This window comes from Muntiacus reevesi, chromosome 16 (assembly GCF_963930625.1).
Source record: "Muntiacus reevesi chromosome 16, mMunRee1.1, whole genome shotgun sequence".
Classification (NCBI taxonomy): domain Eukaryota; kingdom Metazoa; phylum Chordata; class Mammalia; order Artiodactyla; family Cervidae; genus Muntiacus; species Muntiacus reevesi.
Window position 1 is genome coordinate 28,048,321 of NC_089264.1, and position 18,836 is coordinate 28,067,156.

The window sequence follows — 18,836 nt, forward strand, 5'->3', positions numbered from 1 at the left end:
GGCAGGAAGAGAAAGGGGTGGGGAGGACAGAGGATGAGATGGTTGGATGGCATCACCAGTTTAACAGATATGAACTTGGGCAAGCTCTGGGAGACAGTGTGGGACAGGGAGGCCTGGCCTGCTGCAGTCCATGGGGTCGCAGAGTTGGATAGGACTTGGTGACCGAACGACAACAATACTATGTATGATGCACTTGACATTTTCTGCTTATTCAATTTCATATTTTAATGCTGGTATTCAGTCCTCCAAGTTGAATTCATAGTTCTCTAAGGACAAATTCCATAAGCAAAATATGGAATATTAGATACTGTGGTTTTTAGACCAAATGACTCGAGAGTGTAAGATAATGACATGCTGAAATTTACTCAGATGAGGAATCGTGTTTCATGCCAGACTCTCTAATAGTAATAGAAATAGTTGTGATAATTTGTTACATGTGTTTTATACTTCATAATCTTCCAAAACCTTTTAAGATTCAGTATTTCTTTTAATATTCTCAAAACCCTATGAGATCTAACATTTGTGAACCCTATGAGATCTAAATCAAAAAACAACCAACATTAATAAGGTAATAATATGTTGTTTCTATCTTATTATTCAGTGGAATTTAAAGATTTTAATTTCCATTAGAATAATCTGTTGTAGTATGCTCATCAGAGAATTCTTGACTTCATAATATCTGTCTGTCACATTGTCAAGAAATTGTCTTTTTTAAAATATTTTATTCTAATAAATCTTTCTGCATAATGAAGTAGCATTGCTAAGAGAATAAACATTTCTAACAAATGTAAATTAAATTATTTTTTTCAAACTTGGAGTGAGAACATGATAATTTTCATTTTCAAAGACAATAGTATCAGCAACCTACCAACTTAGACACCATAGGGAGATCTTTTGCTGGTATTTTCTCCAGGCTTCCTTTCAGATCAGCAGGGCTCACAGGTGCTTGGATAGCAATATAACCTGTTACAGTAAAAGCTCCCACCTGTCCAGCCCTGACTTTCCCATTTAGGCCATACTCACCCTTTCCAGGCAAAGATGCTCGAGGGTTGTTGTCATTGCAGAAGAGACCTGATTGGGGGCACCTTTCATAAATATCATGCTTTGGCATGATAGACTTTCTTGCATGCCGTTTTGGGTAGGCATTTCACTCCCACTTCTCCACAGAGCAAAAAAATTAGTTTTGTCAGTAATCCTCAATGCATTCATAACTTTCAATGTGTTTATAATTCTCAATACATGTATAATTATCAAAGCTGCAATATTCATCTGCTCTTGTGATGTATATTATATTGCTTTCTTGCATTTGTACAAAGAATTTTCTGATGTTTTTAATTTGGAATCTTCTGAAACCCATCCAGTGCCCCATTTTCTCTGACACCTGTATATTGAAGTGTACCGAAGTTCCAGGAAGATTGTCCTAAGAGGAGGATTTATAAGCTGTTCTTTTCAAAGATGTATCATCTTCTAGATTGTTGAAAAACAGTTTCTTCTATTATTTCTCTTGGACACTGATAATCGGTATAAATCCTTAAAGATCTTATTTGACAAAGGCCAGGCTGTTTTCCCCTAAAATGCATATTAAAAATGTTAGTCTACTCAGTTATAGGCTCTCGAGACAAAAGAGACCTTCAAAAGGATCCAGTTATTTACTTCCATTTTGCAAATGAGGAAGAGTCTTCACACTCGCAGGAAGCTGCCTTTTCTACCTGTGTAGGTGTGCATATGCTCAGTGACTCAGCCGTGTCTTAGTCTTTGTGACCCTATGGGCTGTAACCCACAAGGCTCCTCTGTCCATGAAATTTTCCAGGCAGAAATACTGGAGCAAGTTGCCACTTCCTACTCCAGGGGATCTTCCCGAACCAGGGATTGAACCTATGTCTCCTGCATTGGCAGGCGGATTCTTGTCAAAAAGCAGAGTTCATGTTTATAGAAAGCCTTGAAATTAGTGGGCTTCACATCATAAATAATTTATAATCACTGTATTATATTGCAAAAAAAACCTCACTGACAGCATCAGAATTCTGCCATAAAAAATGAGACGCTGTGTACAGCCACACATGTACTTTCTTTGATTACTGTGTAAATGGTAAATAGAAATCCATATAGTTTCAGGTCTGATTCTGCATCTGCTAATTGGATTTCACTGTATGGATTTAGTAAGCCAATATTCATGTTAAGTAAACATCTCTCTGAATGCATGCATATGACAAAGGTGATTTTTCTTTTAATTGATGGAATCAATGACTAAATCAGAGGTAAGCTGAGTTGACTTTGCAAAAGTAATCTAGGTTTTAATGAAAGGATTTTATACCTATTTCAGGAGTCGCCTTAGAACTAATGGAAAGAAAACAGAAGTGTAGAATCCTAAAGGTCTTCCAAGGGCATAAATTCATCTTTTTCCTGACAGAAATGCCCACATTATTCGAAAACATTCTGTTTTACATCTAATTCCTAGCTGACAAGTGTCCGTTTTTCCTGCTTACTCATTCGTCACCCTCGTGTTCTCTCTGCCTGCAAGGCATCCGGCCTGCCTTCTATCACATCTCTCCAAATGATGAAGGATGTGTTTAAAATGTTACACACACTGCTTGCAGAGTACTTTGGCGCATATGAAAGGAGCAGCTGCCGTGCTGGACTGCACAATATATTCTATGTTCTTTATACAACCTGAAAGCTAGAAAAGAGATTTGGGGCAGGATTAAAAGGATTTTTCAGGAAGAAGTATTGCATTGTGAGGGGTTACCTATGAATCATTTTAGAAATTAGATAAAATTTGCATACAGTTTAAAATCAAATAACATCAAAATAATATAATTATATGGTATTCAGTAATGGTTCGGTTAAACCTGTCTTTTGAAGTATAGGACTGATGTGTGGTCACCATTCTCAATTAGGAAACAACTTTCATAAGATGTGCCTTCCATTGGCAGGAATTTGAAAACAGTTGCAAAAACTATATACCAAATCCTAAGAAGAATTACAGCCTGCTACATTCGAACCCATCATCCTTTAACGGTGCTGCTGACTTTTGTCAAAATAAAATTTGCAAAAGAGCAGTAGTTACTATTATAGTCATTCTCCCAATTTCTGTGCACCCCCAACACAGCTGAGTTTCTAGTCCCCCTTCACGCCTAAATTCCTCAAACTTCTCCTTTAAGTTCTTTGCTGCATTTGTCCTGTTGGCTTCCAAACTTGGTTCCTCTGACAGTTGACTCTTGGTTTTTCTCCTATGTCTTTGTTCACACTGTAACACGTTTGCAGACAGCTTTTCCTCTGAAATGTTGGTGTCCTCTTTTTTTCCTTTTCCCTGCTGAGGCAGTGTCATTTCTAGTATTACCACTAGTCTGGAAATTCCACTGGTTTGGTATTTCTAGTGCTTCGGCTATCTCCTAGACAGTGAAGCATGTATCTTCTACCTGGCCTTCTTTTTCCAAACTTTAGACCTGTGTTTCTTAACTTGAGGTGATTTTCCTGTCAGGGGACATTTGGCATTATCTGGAGGCTTTTATGTTTTCATAGCTTCAAGAGCTCTACTGTTCTCTGCTGGATAAAGTCCGGGGATGCTGCTAAGAAACTTACTATGCAGAATGCAGCCTCACAACAGGAAATCCAGTCTCAAATGTCAATCATGCTAAGGTTAGAAATCATGATCTGGACCTACTGGACTTTTCCATTTCCAAATAGAGGGGGGAAATGTGGAAACGGTGACAGATTTTATTTTCTTGGGCTCCAAAATCACTGCAGATGGTGACTACAACCAAAAAATTAAGACATTTGCTTCTTGGAAGAAAAGCTATGATAAATCTCGATAGCATATTAAAAAGCAGAGACATCACTTTGCAGACAAAGGTCTACATAGTCAAAGCTATGGGTTTTCCAGTAGTCATATATGGATGTGAGAGCTGGACCATAAAGAAGGCTGAGCTCTGAAGAATTGATGCTTTTGAACTGTGGTGTTGGAGAAGACTCTTGAGAGTCCCTTGGTCAGCAAGGAGATCAAACCAGTCCATCCTAAAGGAAATCAACCCTGAATATTCATTGGGAGGACTGATGTGAATCTGAAACTCCAGTATTTGGCCACCTGATGCAAAGAACTGACTCACTGGAAAAGACCCTGATGCTGGGAAAGATTGAGGGCAACAGGAGAAGCGGGTAACAAAGAATGAGATGGTTGGATGGCATCACTGACTCAATGGACGAGATTGAGCGAATCCTGAGAGGTAGTGAAGGACTGGAAAGCCTAGTGTGCTGAAGTTCATGGGGTCACAAAGAGTCGGACACGACTTAGTGACTGATCAACGATAACAAATTGAATGTGTACCAAAATAAGTTTGCTATCTTTCTCACCACTTTCCTGCCCACGGTGGTATGATTTCATTTCATGATGGTATAAACTTAATAATTGCAATAGCTGAGAATATAGTATTATCCTTTCCTCTTTGCACTCTCCAGATACTTAGGTATTCTGGAACAAATGATCTGTTCATTACTAGAATCTGCTTTCTCTTCTTCCTGTCCACTGTCACTAGCTGAGTTCAGTTCCCCATCATCCCTCCTGATCTATTCAAATAGATCTCTAACTACCTTCTGCTTCTTCAGCACCACCTCAGTCCCACTGAGAGCAATATGACATCTGATTTCCTTTCTCTGATTAAAAGCCTTTGAGGGTTTGCTATTCCTTAGTGTAGCAGGAAGGCTTTTCATGAGTAGATCGCAGCTTACCTTTCTAGTCTTGATTGTGAATCTTACATATCTTCATCCTAAGTACCTAATAAAGTATCTATCATAAGGAGATAATTAATAAATATGAAAGGAATTTGTTTTGATTCTTCGGAGATATATGTGCCTCACTCTAATTCTCCATCCTTATTTTCTCATACGCTATTTAATTTAACTGCGAGTGAGTCTATATATTATTTGATTTGAGAATTAATTCTAGTCTTTACGTCTTTACCCTACCATGCATCAGATGGGAGGTTTTCAGAATAATTTTTCACAAACAAGATATACCTTGTAAGAATATTTTATCCTAGGACTTCCCTGGCAGTCCAGTGATTAAGAATCTGCCTGCCATTGCAGGGGACACGGGTTCAACCCCTGGTCTGGGAGTATCACAGATGCTGTGGGAAGCCCATATGACTCAACTACTGAGCCCATGCTCTAGAGCCCTCAAGCCACAACTACTGATCCAGCACACCCTAGAGCCTGTGTTTCACAAGAGAAACCACCTCTGGAGAAGTCCGCACAGCACCCCGACTCAAGGCAACTAGACAAAGCCCCTGGGCAGCAGTGAAGACCCAGCCCAGGCAAAAAAGGAAAAAAGAACATTTTATCCCATGAAAGTTACTCAGTGCTGCTGTTGCTTTTATTAATATTTTGACTAAACTTTTTATCTTAATGCAGATTTAAAACAAAGAGAAGCTACCATATGAGAAAAGAAAGAGTAGAAATTTTCTGACATTGCTGTTGAAAGGATACAAATCAACCTTGAGAGATATGAAGGGATGTGTGGGATAAAAAAAATATGTATCAGCTCAACAGCCAGCAGGTTCTAATGCAGCATCAATTATTTTGCTGTGAGGCCTTGAGTAATTTGAGAAATGTGTTTCTTATATGTAAAATAAGGACATGACTTAGATAACTTTCATGTTCTAATAACTCTGGATTTTAAGCATCCGTTTCTACAGTCTACTCAATTTCTTGATAATAAAATTAGAAATGCCTTTCTGACAAAAATTTTGCAGGATATACAGTCTCTCTTATCTTACCTCAGACCCACATAGATCCGATAATCTTTTCAGAACCCCTAAACTCTTGAAGGTTTTCTTCTGCCAAGAAATTCACCCAAATAGCAAATAATACGACATGAATTTTTTTCTCACTGCATTTTTCCAGATGGTGCTTTCTTATAGCTCCTTGAAAGGCTTAGAGATACACCTCTAGAGTTTTTGGATTACTACCCATTAGTTCAGTAGGCTGAAATGGTGCTTTTAGAATTTTAAGTCATTATTGGGGATGTGGGATGAAAAGACAGAGGCGTTAACTTTTTAATAAAATCTACTGGGTAAAAATTTCAATAAATTTTTATTGGGAGGAGCTGAATAGTACATGGATGAAATTTTTTTAACTTTGCCTTTAAAAAATGCTGCTTTAAAGCTTTATAACTGACTCATTTATTTTTTAGCTTTGGTGTTTAAAATGATAAAAACTGATTTCTAACATTTTTGTGTCTATCAATAGCAATTTTTAAGATTGTACTGCATATTGCTATAGCAACTATAACTATATAAATAAGTGATTAGATTCTTGTTACATTTAAGCAGAAATAACTATTTAATCTTCTAATTGGAGAATGGTGACATAATTACATATTGAGATATTTCTGGACCCATCCCAATAGTTACTCTTTTCTCTGTTTTATGTTTGAGATACTTCAAGAAGCTATATTTATTTCTCCAGGACTCCAGCATTCTGTTTTCATTCTGAAATAGAAACTTGCTTTTGAGTTATTTATCAAAAGATCTCAGAGTTGTTGCAACTTCAGTAGTATCTATTGTAAAGAAAGAAAGAATATTAATATACCTAAGGGACTCTGTATGAATAAGCTTCATAACAATGGGATTTCTTTGATTAAAAATGTGATTGTTATAGTTGATTGTTAAGAAATACTAGCAAACTATAATGAATGAGTGTCACTAGTTGTTAGAATGAGGATCTCTAAAGCATTCCAGTGACAAGTAAAGTAGGAACAGCTAGTAATCTCTAAATTTCATAATTTCCACTACATAGAATATAATCAGCCACTATATGGCACAGTACTAATGTGGTTAAAAACCACAAAGAAACAGAAAATAATAAACTGCAAGTTTATTATTGTACTTTCTAGAAATGAATAAATGTTAATTAGTTTTGTCTTGTGTTTTACGACTTGTGCTTTCCAGATCTACGAAAAACATTTGAGCAGGAACCTCTGGGAAAGGAAGTCTCCTTGGAACAGGAGGTCTTGCTGCAGTGCCGACCACCTGAAGGGATCCCAGTGGCTGAGGTGAGAAGCAAAAATTCTTCGCATTTAGCAACTGGCACTTAGTTATTCTAAGAGAGGCCTAATCCATGGCTAATGGTGCAGTGAATTAGGGTATGGCATGATGAATGGTTGGTAATGGAGTCCTAACTGCTTGCTACTGGCAAACTAGATTGATTGGGAACTGATTAATGACTTGGAGTCAATTAGAATGCCCCACTGGACAAAGCCACAGGCAGCTTGGCTTAATTTTGTCATTCTCTTTCAAGAAATCAGAAACACTGTTTTATTTTATCTGGCACTAATCATAAAGAAAGATGGCCTGACTTAATAATGTGCCATCAATTTCATTATTGTTCTTGATGCTATGCACAAAAGATGGGTGTGCATGTGTGTGTGTGTGTGACAGCCTGTGTTCTCCACATGTATGTGTCCTGCCCTGTGATGTAATCAAGAACGTACCTAAAAGCCATAGCCACACACCATGAATAAAAACATGTTTGAGGAATGTCAAGTAGTTTCATCCTGTAAGTTTTCCATTAGCTCTTAATTTTCATTTTCTGGTTTTGGTGAAACAAAGCCTATTGAAAGCTCATGAAATATCACAAATCAGGTTTATACCATGATTTTTTATTAGCACCAGACAATACACTGCCCTTTGAAAATGCCTGTCCATGGGGATAGGCCTCCATGACCACAAGAGTGTTCTATGCTCTCCTCGAGACGCCATTTAGAGCACACTGCAGAGGAAAATCATCTAATACCATGTCTTTTATTTCATTTCAACTAATTCCAAACTCTGAAAAATGTTACCCTGTTATGATTATCAGAAGACATTCTAATATACATCAAACACTATTGTCCTGGCAGATCCAATATCCTACAAACACAGAAAAGCTTTAGTTTGATAAGTAACATAACTGCCAATTTGCTGGTGGTCCTTGTTAGCCTCTAAACTACACTGAGTTCTTTGGAATTTTTACTCTTTATTGCATTTATGGAAAGAAGCATTTTTTAAATTGCTACAATTTGGGCCTGTATATGGGTCAGCTGATTTTTTGTAAAAGTAAGCCTGGACTTTTTCCTGTCTATGAAATTGTAAAATAATATTATTAAGACTTACTACATTATCCAAAAGTTTTTAATAGTTAATCAATGCACTATCAGATTTCCATAGTTTTTCTGCCCTTTGAAAGTTCAGGCAAAAGTGAGAGTCAGCACAGTTATAGTGTCCCATGACAACAAAATTAAACATCTGATAGCTCTTTCCAAAATAATAATAATAATAAATTAATTAGAAATTTAGGCAGGGCCCTTACAAATGACTCCATTTTCTATCAATACCATTCACATCTCCAGTCTGTCAATGCAAGACTCTTGAGTGGCACTTTTAATGAAATTTCCATTTTTTCACTTTAAAAGAAGAGAGTTGGTTTTTGTCTTGTACCTGACATCCCATGGCACTTTCTCGCACTGTGCCAGAGACTCTGCATGATTACTTCTGTTTTATCCAACTACACTAAAACCTTATCTTCCACCACTGACTCACAGGATGATGTATTGTGATTAGAAAGGAAACAGCTCTTCCCTATGCAACATTTCATTTCACTTATGACAATAAGTGCATCTCTCTCCTTAATCATATTTCTAAAATTCTAATGCAAACCTCCTCCATTAAACTGCCTTAAAGACCAAAACATACCCTGAGTAACGTGAGTGTCCATAGACTCTTCTTGACTCAGTGTTTCTTAAAGTGAGCAGATCCCTGCAGAGATTTTCAGTTAGGAAAGTCTAGTAACTTCTTCATTTTTTTTAGTTTCCTCAGCAAAGTAGTTCACTTTGTCAAGGAGTAAAGATTCATGACTGCAAACTAATTGGCTGTGAATTTTATCAGTATCATCACTGGGGAAGAGACCAATTAACACTTGGCAAGCTCAAAAATCATATACCCATTTGACATTCAAAGAACTATATTTAATGTGATTTTTTTTAAGTCAGGAGAGAGATCAAAAACACTTGCTTGAGAGCAGGCTTATAAACTCCTGTGTAGATTATTTCCAACACCCTTAGAATCACCAAGATCAGAAATCTAATGTATACCTTAACGTGACATGTTGCAACTGTCGTTTGCCCAAGAGGAGCAGAAAAAAGACAAAGGGATGAAATATAATGTGGTGAATTAAGGGATTATAAAATTATTTTGATTTAATGATACACATATTCATTGTCTAATATTTTATTTGTTTGAGGAATTTAAAAGCATAAAAATAGCATAAAATGAAATACTGATCTTAAAGGGAAACCAGAAGGTAAAACTTTCATGTGTTACCATAAACAAAATCAGTCTTTAAGGTATCAGGCCATACTGGCAAGGATTCTTGCTTCTTTTGTGTTCTAGGCAAATGATTTTGAAAACCTCAGCTACTACATGCTCAACAAATACATGGTTGATTGATTCAATTTATCTTTGTTTAGTAAGTATATGTCTAGCACCATCAAATAGGTAGTCAAGTTCATTATTTGTAAAATATCAAGAGGCAATAATTTCCTTCCCACATAAGTCAGTAGGTTTCTAAAGGGCTCTACTAATCTTAAGTTACAACAGCATCACCTTTGGTGCAAATAATGGCACAGGAATTTCTGTGGTAATAAATAACATTTAATTTTCTCCTCTATTTTTGGTTTTAATTTTTGCTACAGAGCGTTAAACTAATTTCCATTCAGAACTCTAGGCTTAACCCCATGTCATCATTTCTGACTGTTGGACTTCGAGCAAGGTATTTCAATTCCTATACCTAAGTTTCCTTAATTAAATTACAAACTGGAGAGAATAACAGTGTCTTTCCAGAATGTAGTTGAAGATTAAATGAGATAATATATGCAAATAAATCACTTAGAACATGTAGAAGAACTCAAGAGACATTACTGTTGTTATTATTATTAATATGTTATCACCTCTTGATTCAGAGAAGACTGAACTCAACCTCAAGTTCACCATAGTCACTGGCCATTGAGCCTCTGATGGGCGCTGTAGTGTCCGCAGTGATGAAGCTTATGTCCGATGAGGAATCCCAGAGATTCCCTCCTGTGTCTTCTAACCAGTTATTTTGATTAGAATCCACAAATGCTACAAATGAAGATCAAGTTTGAGCTTTAAAATAAGGAGACTCCCTTATTTATGTAACACATTTACTCTACAGATGACTTGTTACTGTGGAAATCTGCACCAAGTCCTAATGTGCTGCTGTTCTTACTGATTTTTAAAGTTATCTGTTCGGTCATCGTGGGCCTAGAACACTGGACCAGACTTTGTGTTTCCTCCAAAGGAGGGAATTTGGAGTGGGATTACTGTCGGAAGTTCTCCTTTTCCAAGCAAAAGGAAAGAGAGTGCCAAAGACAGTCTCAAGAGGAAGAGACCAACTCAGGATCCCCTGTATTCCACCTCTCCAGGTGGTGACAGTTTTGACAAAGAACTCCTCTCAGTACTCACTGGTTAAGAAAAAAAATATGTTGGGGGTACCTCAGGGATGAAGCACAAGAGTTTCAGAGCTCTAGTTTTGGCTGTTCCTTCCCCTGGCCTCCTCGCCAGGCCCTTTCCTCATTTTCTTTATTTAAATATTTATCAGCCACACAGCTTCCTTAGCACAAGGCTAGCATCTGGGCGCCTTCTGCAGTATCAAAGGCGCAAACCCTTTAGTTGCTGCATCATAGTATGGTCCAGGGATCCCCAGAAGCCAGCACCTCGGGGTGAGGGGTACTTAGCTATTAGTCAGCAGATACAGAACTATTTCAGTATTTAATACCTGGTATGAATAAAGCAGTAAAGCTGCCTGAATGGCAGCCCCTATGTTCTCTGACTTTTTATAGCTCCAACCATTTATTATCTGTGTCAAAATATGTCTGTTTACTCCTTTGCCTGCTTGACTAGATTGAATGAAATAAGAAAAGGGGTTTTTGTTCATGTTTGTCTCTAACACAAGCAGACTATAGGTTACATAGTAGGTTCTCTGAGTGCATTGAATTAAATGAAATAAAGAGTCCCTGTTGGATGTGACAGAGAAGCTGCACCTCAGGAAATGGGACTTTCCAGAAACAGGATGTTTGTCACCACGGAAGATGTGTGCTGAGAGAACTCAGTGCAGGTGGAGTAAGGGAGTCAGTCAGTCAGAAGGGTTCTAACCCACTGGACCATTTGGATCACTCCAAAAGGCCGTTGGGAGTTACTTTAGTTCATGGACTATAGGACAGGTTAATATTAATTATATTAAAATTAAAAGTAGGCTCAGCAAAAGAAAGAAAATAAATCCTAGAAATAATCTGAAATGGTATTTTTAATAAGTCTTTTGCAAGGATCAAGTCAAAAATATAATTTCTTCCATTTCTGGGGAGGCATTTGCCTTCCTTTAGCAGAAATCTCTCATCTCCCCAAAGAAACCAGAAAATTAATATGCCCGTGAACGGGTGCTGGGTTGCTCCAGTGGCATAATGGCAGAACTCTGTGAGATAAATCCCTCCTTGCTCATTTTGGTTTATGCCTGGAAAATGTTTCTGTCATATGGTGAGCCAGAAATATACTCAGAGATGCTTTATTTCATCAGATTCTCTCTTTTGGAGAGTACTGGGATCAAAACATCAATGGATATGACATTTGTTGGCATGACATAAGGAGCAAAACTGAATTTTTCACTAAAATAAACCTGTGATTTGTTTCACCTTAAACAAGGGATAATTGCTCCGCTAATTATAATTGAACTATTTCTCATAGGAGTCTAATTGGAGGAACAGGGCACCATGTTCAACTTATTGACCCAATTGTGCTTAAAAAGTGTCATCTTATTTATCAACATTTGCATCTCTAATTAGCAAGTGGGAAAATATGGGGTGAAGTGTATACGAATAGAGAATTTTTAAGCTGATAATGCCAGGGGGAAAAGCGGCTGACAGCCGGAGGCTTCGCCAAATGTATAGCATCAGGTGGTTCTCCATCTAATTGATTATTAATATGACCACTGAACACTTCGTTTCATGAGAGACATGCATGTTTCGCTGCCATTCCCTCATAACCGGAACTTCGTGTTGATGCATTTCCATGCAGGTACATTGTCTCCCAAGCTGTGCTTTATATTCTTTGTAGTCAAAAGAGGTTTAGAGAAGAGTTCGAATACTAATTTTGAGAGAGATATTGCTTTCATTGCCCAGTGATATCTATTGGAATTTTCTCCTAGCATGTTTGTAACAAGAAGGGATTTTGCTTACGAGATGATTATCAGCCCTAATAAACTTTCTTTGACTTATAATAGATTTGTGGCATGACTTCTGCACATATACAGTGGTTCCTTTGAGCCTATAGTACAAAATCCAGTTTTTATTTTTACTCACTAAATCATTTATTCTAGAAATATTTATTGTCCTCTCACCATGTACTAGATATTCTTCTGTTTGAAGGAGATACATGGCAAAGTCCCTAAATGGTAATAAAACACTAAAAACAAGAAAAATAATAAAAGCACAAGATATAATCAGATAATTATAAGTTAAAGAAAATACGACCAGGTCATATCTGAGAAGGCTGATGGTTGTTGGGGATCAGGAGTCACTTAAAGTTCAAGGAGAATCTATCTGATGAAATAACATTTGAGCTGAGATGTGAATGACAAGAAAGAGCCAGACTTGAAAAGATCTGGGTCAGGAAGCTCCAGGCAGGGAAGCAGAATACCTCAGAATGTGGTTACAGATTAAAAAGGAGGCCAGTGTCTCTGAGACAGAGTGAACCAGGAGGAGGGCAGAAAGCCCTTCAGTCAGAGAGTCAGGATGAGCTTGGGGACAGAGGTAATGCAAAGGGATTTTGTTTCTGAATATATGCCGTCATTGGAGATTTTAAGCGAGGAATTGACACAACCTGATACATTTTATTTCTAAGCTCATTCTTGCTGCTATAGGGAGTGCAGATTTTAAAAGTGTAAGAATGGAAGCAGAGATGCCATTCAGGAGATCTTGTACTTCACACAACAGAAGATAGTTGTTGGTCTTAGGGCAGAAGAGATAAGAGAAAGGTGGAGAAACAAAGGATATATTTTAATTCCTTTGGGAATAGAAATTCTGAACATGGATTTTAAATTTTATTTTATTAAATGAATAAAATCTAGAAAGTATTTGGTTCTTCAGAAGAAAGTGAAATCTTCTGTGCTAAAAAGAGAGCAAACAATAGAGCTTTCTAAGATAACCTAAAATCAGTGGTCAGTAGACTTCAGCTGTTTGCAAATACAATCTGTCTCTCTCAGTGGTGCTTCAGCAACAGGCAATAACCTACATTGAGCAGTGGCAATAATCTGGCCATGATCCCAGGGTAGAAGGGTCTTTTATTTCTACAGTCCTTATTTCATGAAAAAAAAAAAATTTTTTTTTCTTAGATAAATTATTTGGCTTTGAAATTCGTTTCAATAATTCTTCATATGCCTAGAGGCACTATTTATTGTAAACTCACTGTGGAAGAAAAGTGGTAGTAACAGAGAGCAAAAAAGCAGTGTTTTTAAAAAGTGATCAGTTTTAGCAAGAGTCCAAACACTTTTAGTTGGTAAATGCTGAGTTACTTAATCTGAAAGTTTATAGTAAAGACTGGTTAGAAGCTATCTCGCGACTAATCAGTTATAGGTCTTTTGCCCTGAAAAAGTTAGCATTTTAAGGACATTTCAGTGTCATTTTGCTTGTAAGATATTATCAGCGTCATTCTACTTTGGGCTCTTTTGGTGATTTTCACTATTGATTCATTTATCAGCATGCTTTTTATCTCCTCATAGTAGAATTTAAGGTTTAGGAAAAAATTCAGATTTCAAGACAAGTTCACATCTAAAATGTGGCTCACACACATTCACCTCTCAAAAGCAATGAGGCAGGTGCCTGTGTGCCAGCGCTCCATTTCATCCCACTCTGTGCGACCCTATGGACTGCAGCTTGCCAGACTCTATCCATGGAATTTTCCAGGTAAAAATACTGGAGTGGATTGCCATTTCCTGCTCCAGGGGATCTCTCCCACCCAGGGATTGAAACCACACATCCTGCATCGGCAGGCAGATACTTTACTATTGAGCCATCTGGGAAGCCAATGAATCAGACATGTGGCCAATTAAAGCAGTGTTTCTGCAGCAGGAAAATAGGACCCCTTTCTTAGCAAAGTCCTTCTGTTTGCAGAAGTTGCAAAATGTCAGTCGTTTCTGTTACTAAACAAGTCCCTACGCCAGACTTGCAGTGAACCAGTCACTGAGACACTGAGATTTGCAGCCAAGAGTATACTCACAAAGCAACCAAGTAAGAAGATGGAGAACAAGCTTTAGCTCCGCCTCCTCCAGTTCGAGCGAATGGGATACTTATGGGATAAGCAAGGTGGTGTTAGGTTGGGGAAAGGTGATTGGTGGAAGTGGCACAAGGGGCGGGAATGAGTATTCTGCGCAGGCGCATCTCTGTTAAATGCTAATACAAATTCCAACTGAAGATTCCCAGTCTTACCTGAGGATGCAGTTTCCAGTCTTCCCTAGTCAACAGGTCACTCACCGCCTAAAACTGGTCAAAGGTCCGGTTTCAGTGTCAGGGGTCCCAACCAGTCTTAGCCGCTCGCACTGGGCAGGAGCTGGTTTCAAGTTCCTTTAAAACAACTGGACTGCGTGGAAGCCGCGAAGGTATGTAATTAAAAGAGGGGGGTAAGGGAAAGAAATACTGAAACACACTTTATCAGTGAAGGCAGTTTGTAAGCAAAGAGGTTTTGACAAGTTGGCCCGCTTTCTGTTCTGTAAGACAAGCTCAAGAATTTCTGCTGGTTATCAGCTTCTGTTAAGTCTGTGGGGCATGGTTTTATTTGTACTTTTTTTTTTTTTTTTAAGATTCTCTGGCCTTTTTTTCTTTGTACAGTTATCTAAAGACCATGCTTGAAGACCAATACTTTTACAGCATAAAAGTACAAATACTTTCATAAAGCTACTGAAAGGTACAAAGTATATTGGACAGTGGTTAACACAGAAGGGAATGAATGTCTTATTGCTGTTGCCAGTCTGAGAAGCAAATAGCTGCATAAATAAAGTAGCCTTCCATTCTTGACTAGAGATAGTATCATAACAATGTCTTCACAGTAGACTTGAGAGACAAGGAGAGTTTCTTTGTATACTTTTTTTTTTTAATGGCCTTTTGCTTCTTTTAAGATACTTTTTACCCATAACTTTAATGGGTTAATAGCATTCATTTGCAGTCTATCATGAAGACTTTCTTGATTGGACATATGAAACACCTGTTGTCAGGGTGAGACACCGGCAGATCATTCTGTGATTTCAAACTCTGGGGCAATGGAGCTAAATCCTACCTGGTGAAAGTCTACAGAAGGCTTATTAGCTATAAGTATCTTTTTAGCATTGTCAAGACTTTACTACTCAAGGCTTGATGCATAGAATATCTGTACTGACTTGACTTGGGAGTTTCTTAACAAGGCAGAATCTCAAGCCCCATATAGGGCACTTAATTAGAATCTGCATTTTAGCAAAATGATCAGAACCATTCTTCAGTACTGGTTCTCAAAGACTAGGATGCACATTGGGATCATCTGGGGATCATTAGAAAATACTGATGCTTATAACTCATGCTATGGATACTCATTCAATAAGTGTTTTGTGCAGGCTGAGTATCACTATTTTTAATAAGTTTTTAATAGCTCTCCACGTGATTCTAAAATGCAACAAAATTTGAGAACCCCTGGTCTAAAGGGGAAGGTTAAAACAAAGAAATAAGGAAAAGTTCAAACTTGTCCCTTTCTAAACCAGTCAGTAAAACTTGGCCAACTCCCAGCTTCTAGCTAATGCTTTTTCTAGAAGCGTGGCTTGGCTGAGTGTGCATTTGATAATTGTCCCATAATTGCTTTTCCCATTTGTATGATTAATATGCCTGCATGCAACAACTCTAGGCTGAATCTTCATTCTCTCAGGTGTACACCTGCTTCTCTATTCTGTTGAGTCATTTTCAACCTCAGTGCTCTGACTTGCGGGACCCCAGTTTGAGTTTAGCAGAGTAACCTTTTTGATTGATACAGATTTTTCTAGCTAATGCTTGCTGGACTCACTTTTCATATTGGGTGGCATGTGGCAGTTTCCCTTTGTTAATTAGAACAAATGTGCCAATTATGTTAATGTTTCTCCAGATACCAATCAGTGAATAATTAGACACAACACATCTGTCTTTCACAGGGGAGTAAAATAGAAAAGAAAACTGCAAGATGCTCTTTATTATTTACATATACGGATAAACGGTTTTTTAGCCAATCACATGGTTAGCAGTTCATCTATCAAGAGAGCATAGGGTGCTAATAGCTATTTGGGTGTCTGAGCACCTCTCCCTGTTAGCAATTTCCTGACCAAAGTCTGTTTCTAAAGTATCTCTGCAAAGAATTTAAGTGGTCTGTCTTTTCTTTCAAAATAAATAAATTTACTAAATAAATAAATAAATTTACATTTCTTTATCAGTAAAATGTAGGTATGTCATTTACCCTGAACTGTAGAAAGAAGCAAGTATTTACAGCTCTCAAAAAGAATTCGATTTTATTGATATAAAAGAGCACCCTGAAAGAAATAATAAAATTCAGCCTATAGGATTATATTGAAGGTGTTGTAAATACATGTAGATCACTATTGGATTTATAATCTGTTACAGTTTCTTCTTATATGTTTCCATGTGTCTTAATTTTGGAGTTTTCTGATTAATGGAAAAATTGAATTTGCTTCTGTTGTTTTATTGGCATTTACAGTCCATACTGGGCAGGGGTTTAGAGAGATGTGGTTGTAGCCTAATTCATAATGTGAGTAATGCCTCTGCCCTTGTGTTGTTTCTGGCAAAATGGAGACGAGACCTATGAAACCAACACATTAGCCTTCTTGAAGGCAGTCAAAATGTATCCTGACCACTTCTCAGATAAAGCTTTTGTTTAGAATTGAAAGTACATGCACTCTAGCAAAATATGGCTTACATTCCTAACATTTGATAATATTAAACTATGTACTTTTGTCATCCAAGGTTAAAACATCATCCTTGTTTTTATAATGTTTATATTATAGTGGTTCCAAATATTGTATTGTCACTATCATTCTTTTATAAACAGTTGACCAGAAAAGAAGAATGCATTTCAGATTGTAGGTTCTTCTTACTGTGACACTTAAAGGAAAAACTGAGAGAAGACTTTTAATATATTTGGAAATAGTTGAGCTTGCTAATGCTAGTGCAAGTCATTTCTGTAAAGCCCCTAATACATGAATAATCTGGGATATGTTCCTTTTGCCCAGGGGGTTGGAGGGGATAAGGCAATGAGGAAGTGGATGTAGTTGTTTTACTTTTTATTATATCATTCTGCCCCAAATGTTTATCTTTTATTTTTTACTAGTAAAACATGAACATAGTTAGGTTTTAAACAATTTTAGTAGTAACCCATAAAGAAAGTAACTTGAGATAAGTAATTTTTAGAAAATAATTGTTGTGGAAATGGGTCCCCCACTTTATATATTCTTAACATTGGGAGTTTTGAAGTCTGTCTTAGGTAACCTAGCTTTTATGATATTTCACTAGAAAGAGAAGTGAATAAAGGTGAGAAAATGAGTGTAGGAAGCCAAGATTAAACATGGGGATCATTTATCTCATCTGGAATGTTAATCCACTTTCCTATCTTTGCTGGTGTTGTAAATCAAAAATCAAAGTGAGAAAATAAAGTATTTAGGGAAAAGATAATAGAATTTTGAAAGATGAGGGTGCTTGAATGCTCCAGCAACTGCTCAGAAGAGGTTATGCAAGCCTGAGCCCTTGAAAAATGATCTCCATGTTTTTCTGCACAACTTCTCTTCCCCTGACAGCACTTACAGAGCCAATAGTTCTGAATTTTATAAAATATCAGTAACAATAAAACTATAAAACCATGCATGTAAGAGCCATAAAAAAAAAGTTGATCCTTAAATCACAGCACACACAGGAAAGGATGGCAGTTTTACACACCTTTTCTGGGAAAACACAATATGGGGTCAATATGCTCTAGTCCTAAAACTTATAATCAAATTGGGACTCACTCATCATTAATAAAACCATGTTAGGGTTTTCAGAACTATGTGCCAGGCTGAAGGCATTAACAGGACTGAAAGACCTGTTGGAGGAATTTCTGAACGGTTTCTCATCTTACCATAACAGCTGGGAATTAGTCCTCTTACAGGATGGCTCGAAACATGACCTACTCTCGGGGGGACTGGGGTTGTAAATAAGGAGAAACTTCTCATCAGGAGAGTTTTATGAATGAAGTCTCACAAACCAACACCGTTAGACCTATGCAGTGGAAAACTGAAAAATTTCCCTGTGTTTTTTTTTTTTCCCCCGTTTGGTATTATGAGTATAAACATATGTTGTTCAGTCACTCAGTCGTATGTACTTCTTAATAAAGACACTGAGGAACACTGAAGCATCAGCATTGAAAATACATTAGTGCAGATGGATGTAGTTCTGTTTGGGGTAAAGTTGGAGAAGAGGCAATTAAATTTATTGACTCCCTCCTAACTCTAAGTGCTTTACCTTCCATAGTTCATTAAATCCTCCCACAAGCCTGGAAGAAACAATCTTTCCCATTATACAGGTGAGGGTTGTGATTCTAGGAACTTACAACCTACCCATGACTGCTAAATCAGCAAGAGGGAGGACCGAAATACAGAGCCAAGTCTGGCCAGGTCCAAAGCCCATGTTTTTTTCTATAACAAAATGCTTGATTGACTGCATGATTTTGAAATTTAGTTCATTAAAATGACACATCGTG

The 18,836-nt window shown here is 37.4% G+C and overlaps 1 protein-coding gene across 1 annotated transcript in view; it reads left to right on the forward strand.

Moving 5' to 3' along the window:
* Nucleotides 1-18,836, forward strand: part of UNC5C (unc-5 netrin receptor C) — a 399,848-nt gene that overhangs the window by 270,500 nt on the left and 110,512 nt on the right. The window contains exon 4 of the mRNA XM_065907323.1: nt 6,945-7,048. Coding sequence (XP_065763395.1) covers nt 6,945-7,048 — 104 coding nt within the window. The remainder of the gene's footprint in view (nt 1-6,944; nt 7,049-18,836) is intronic.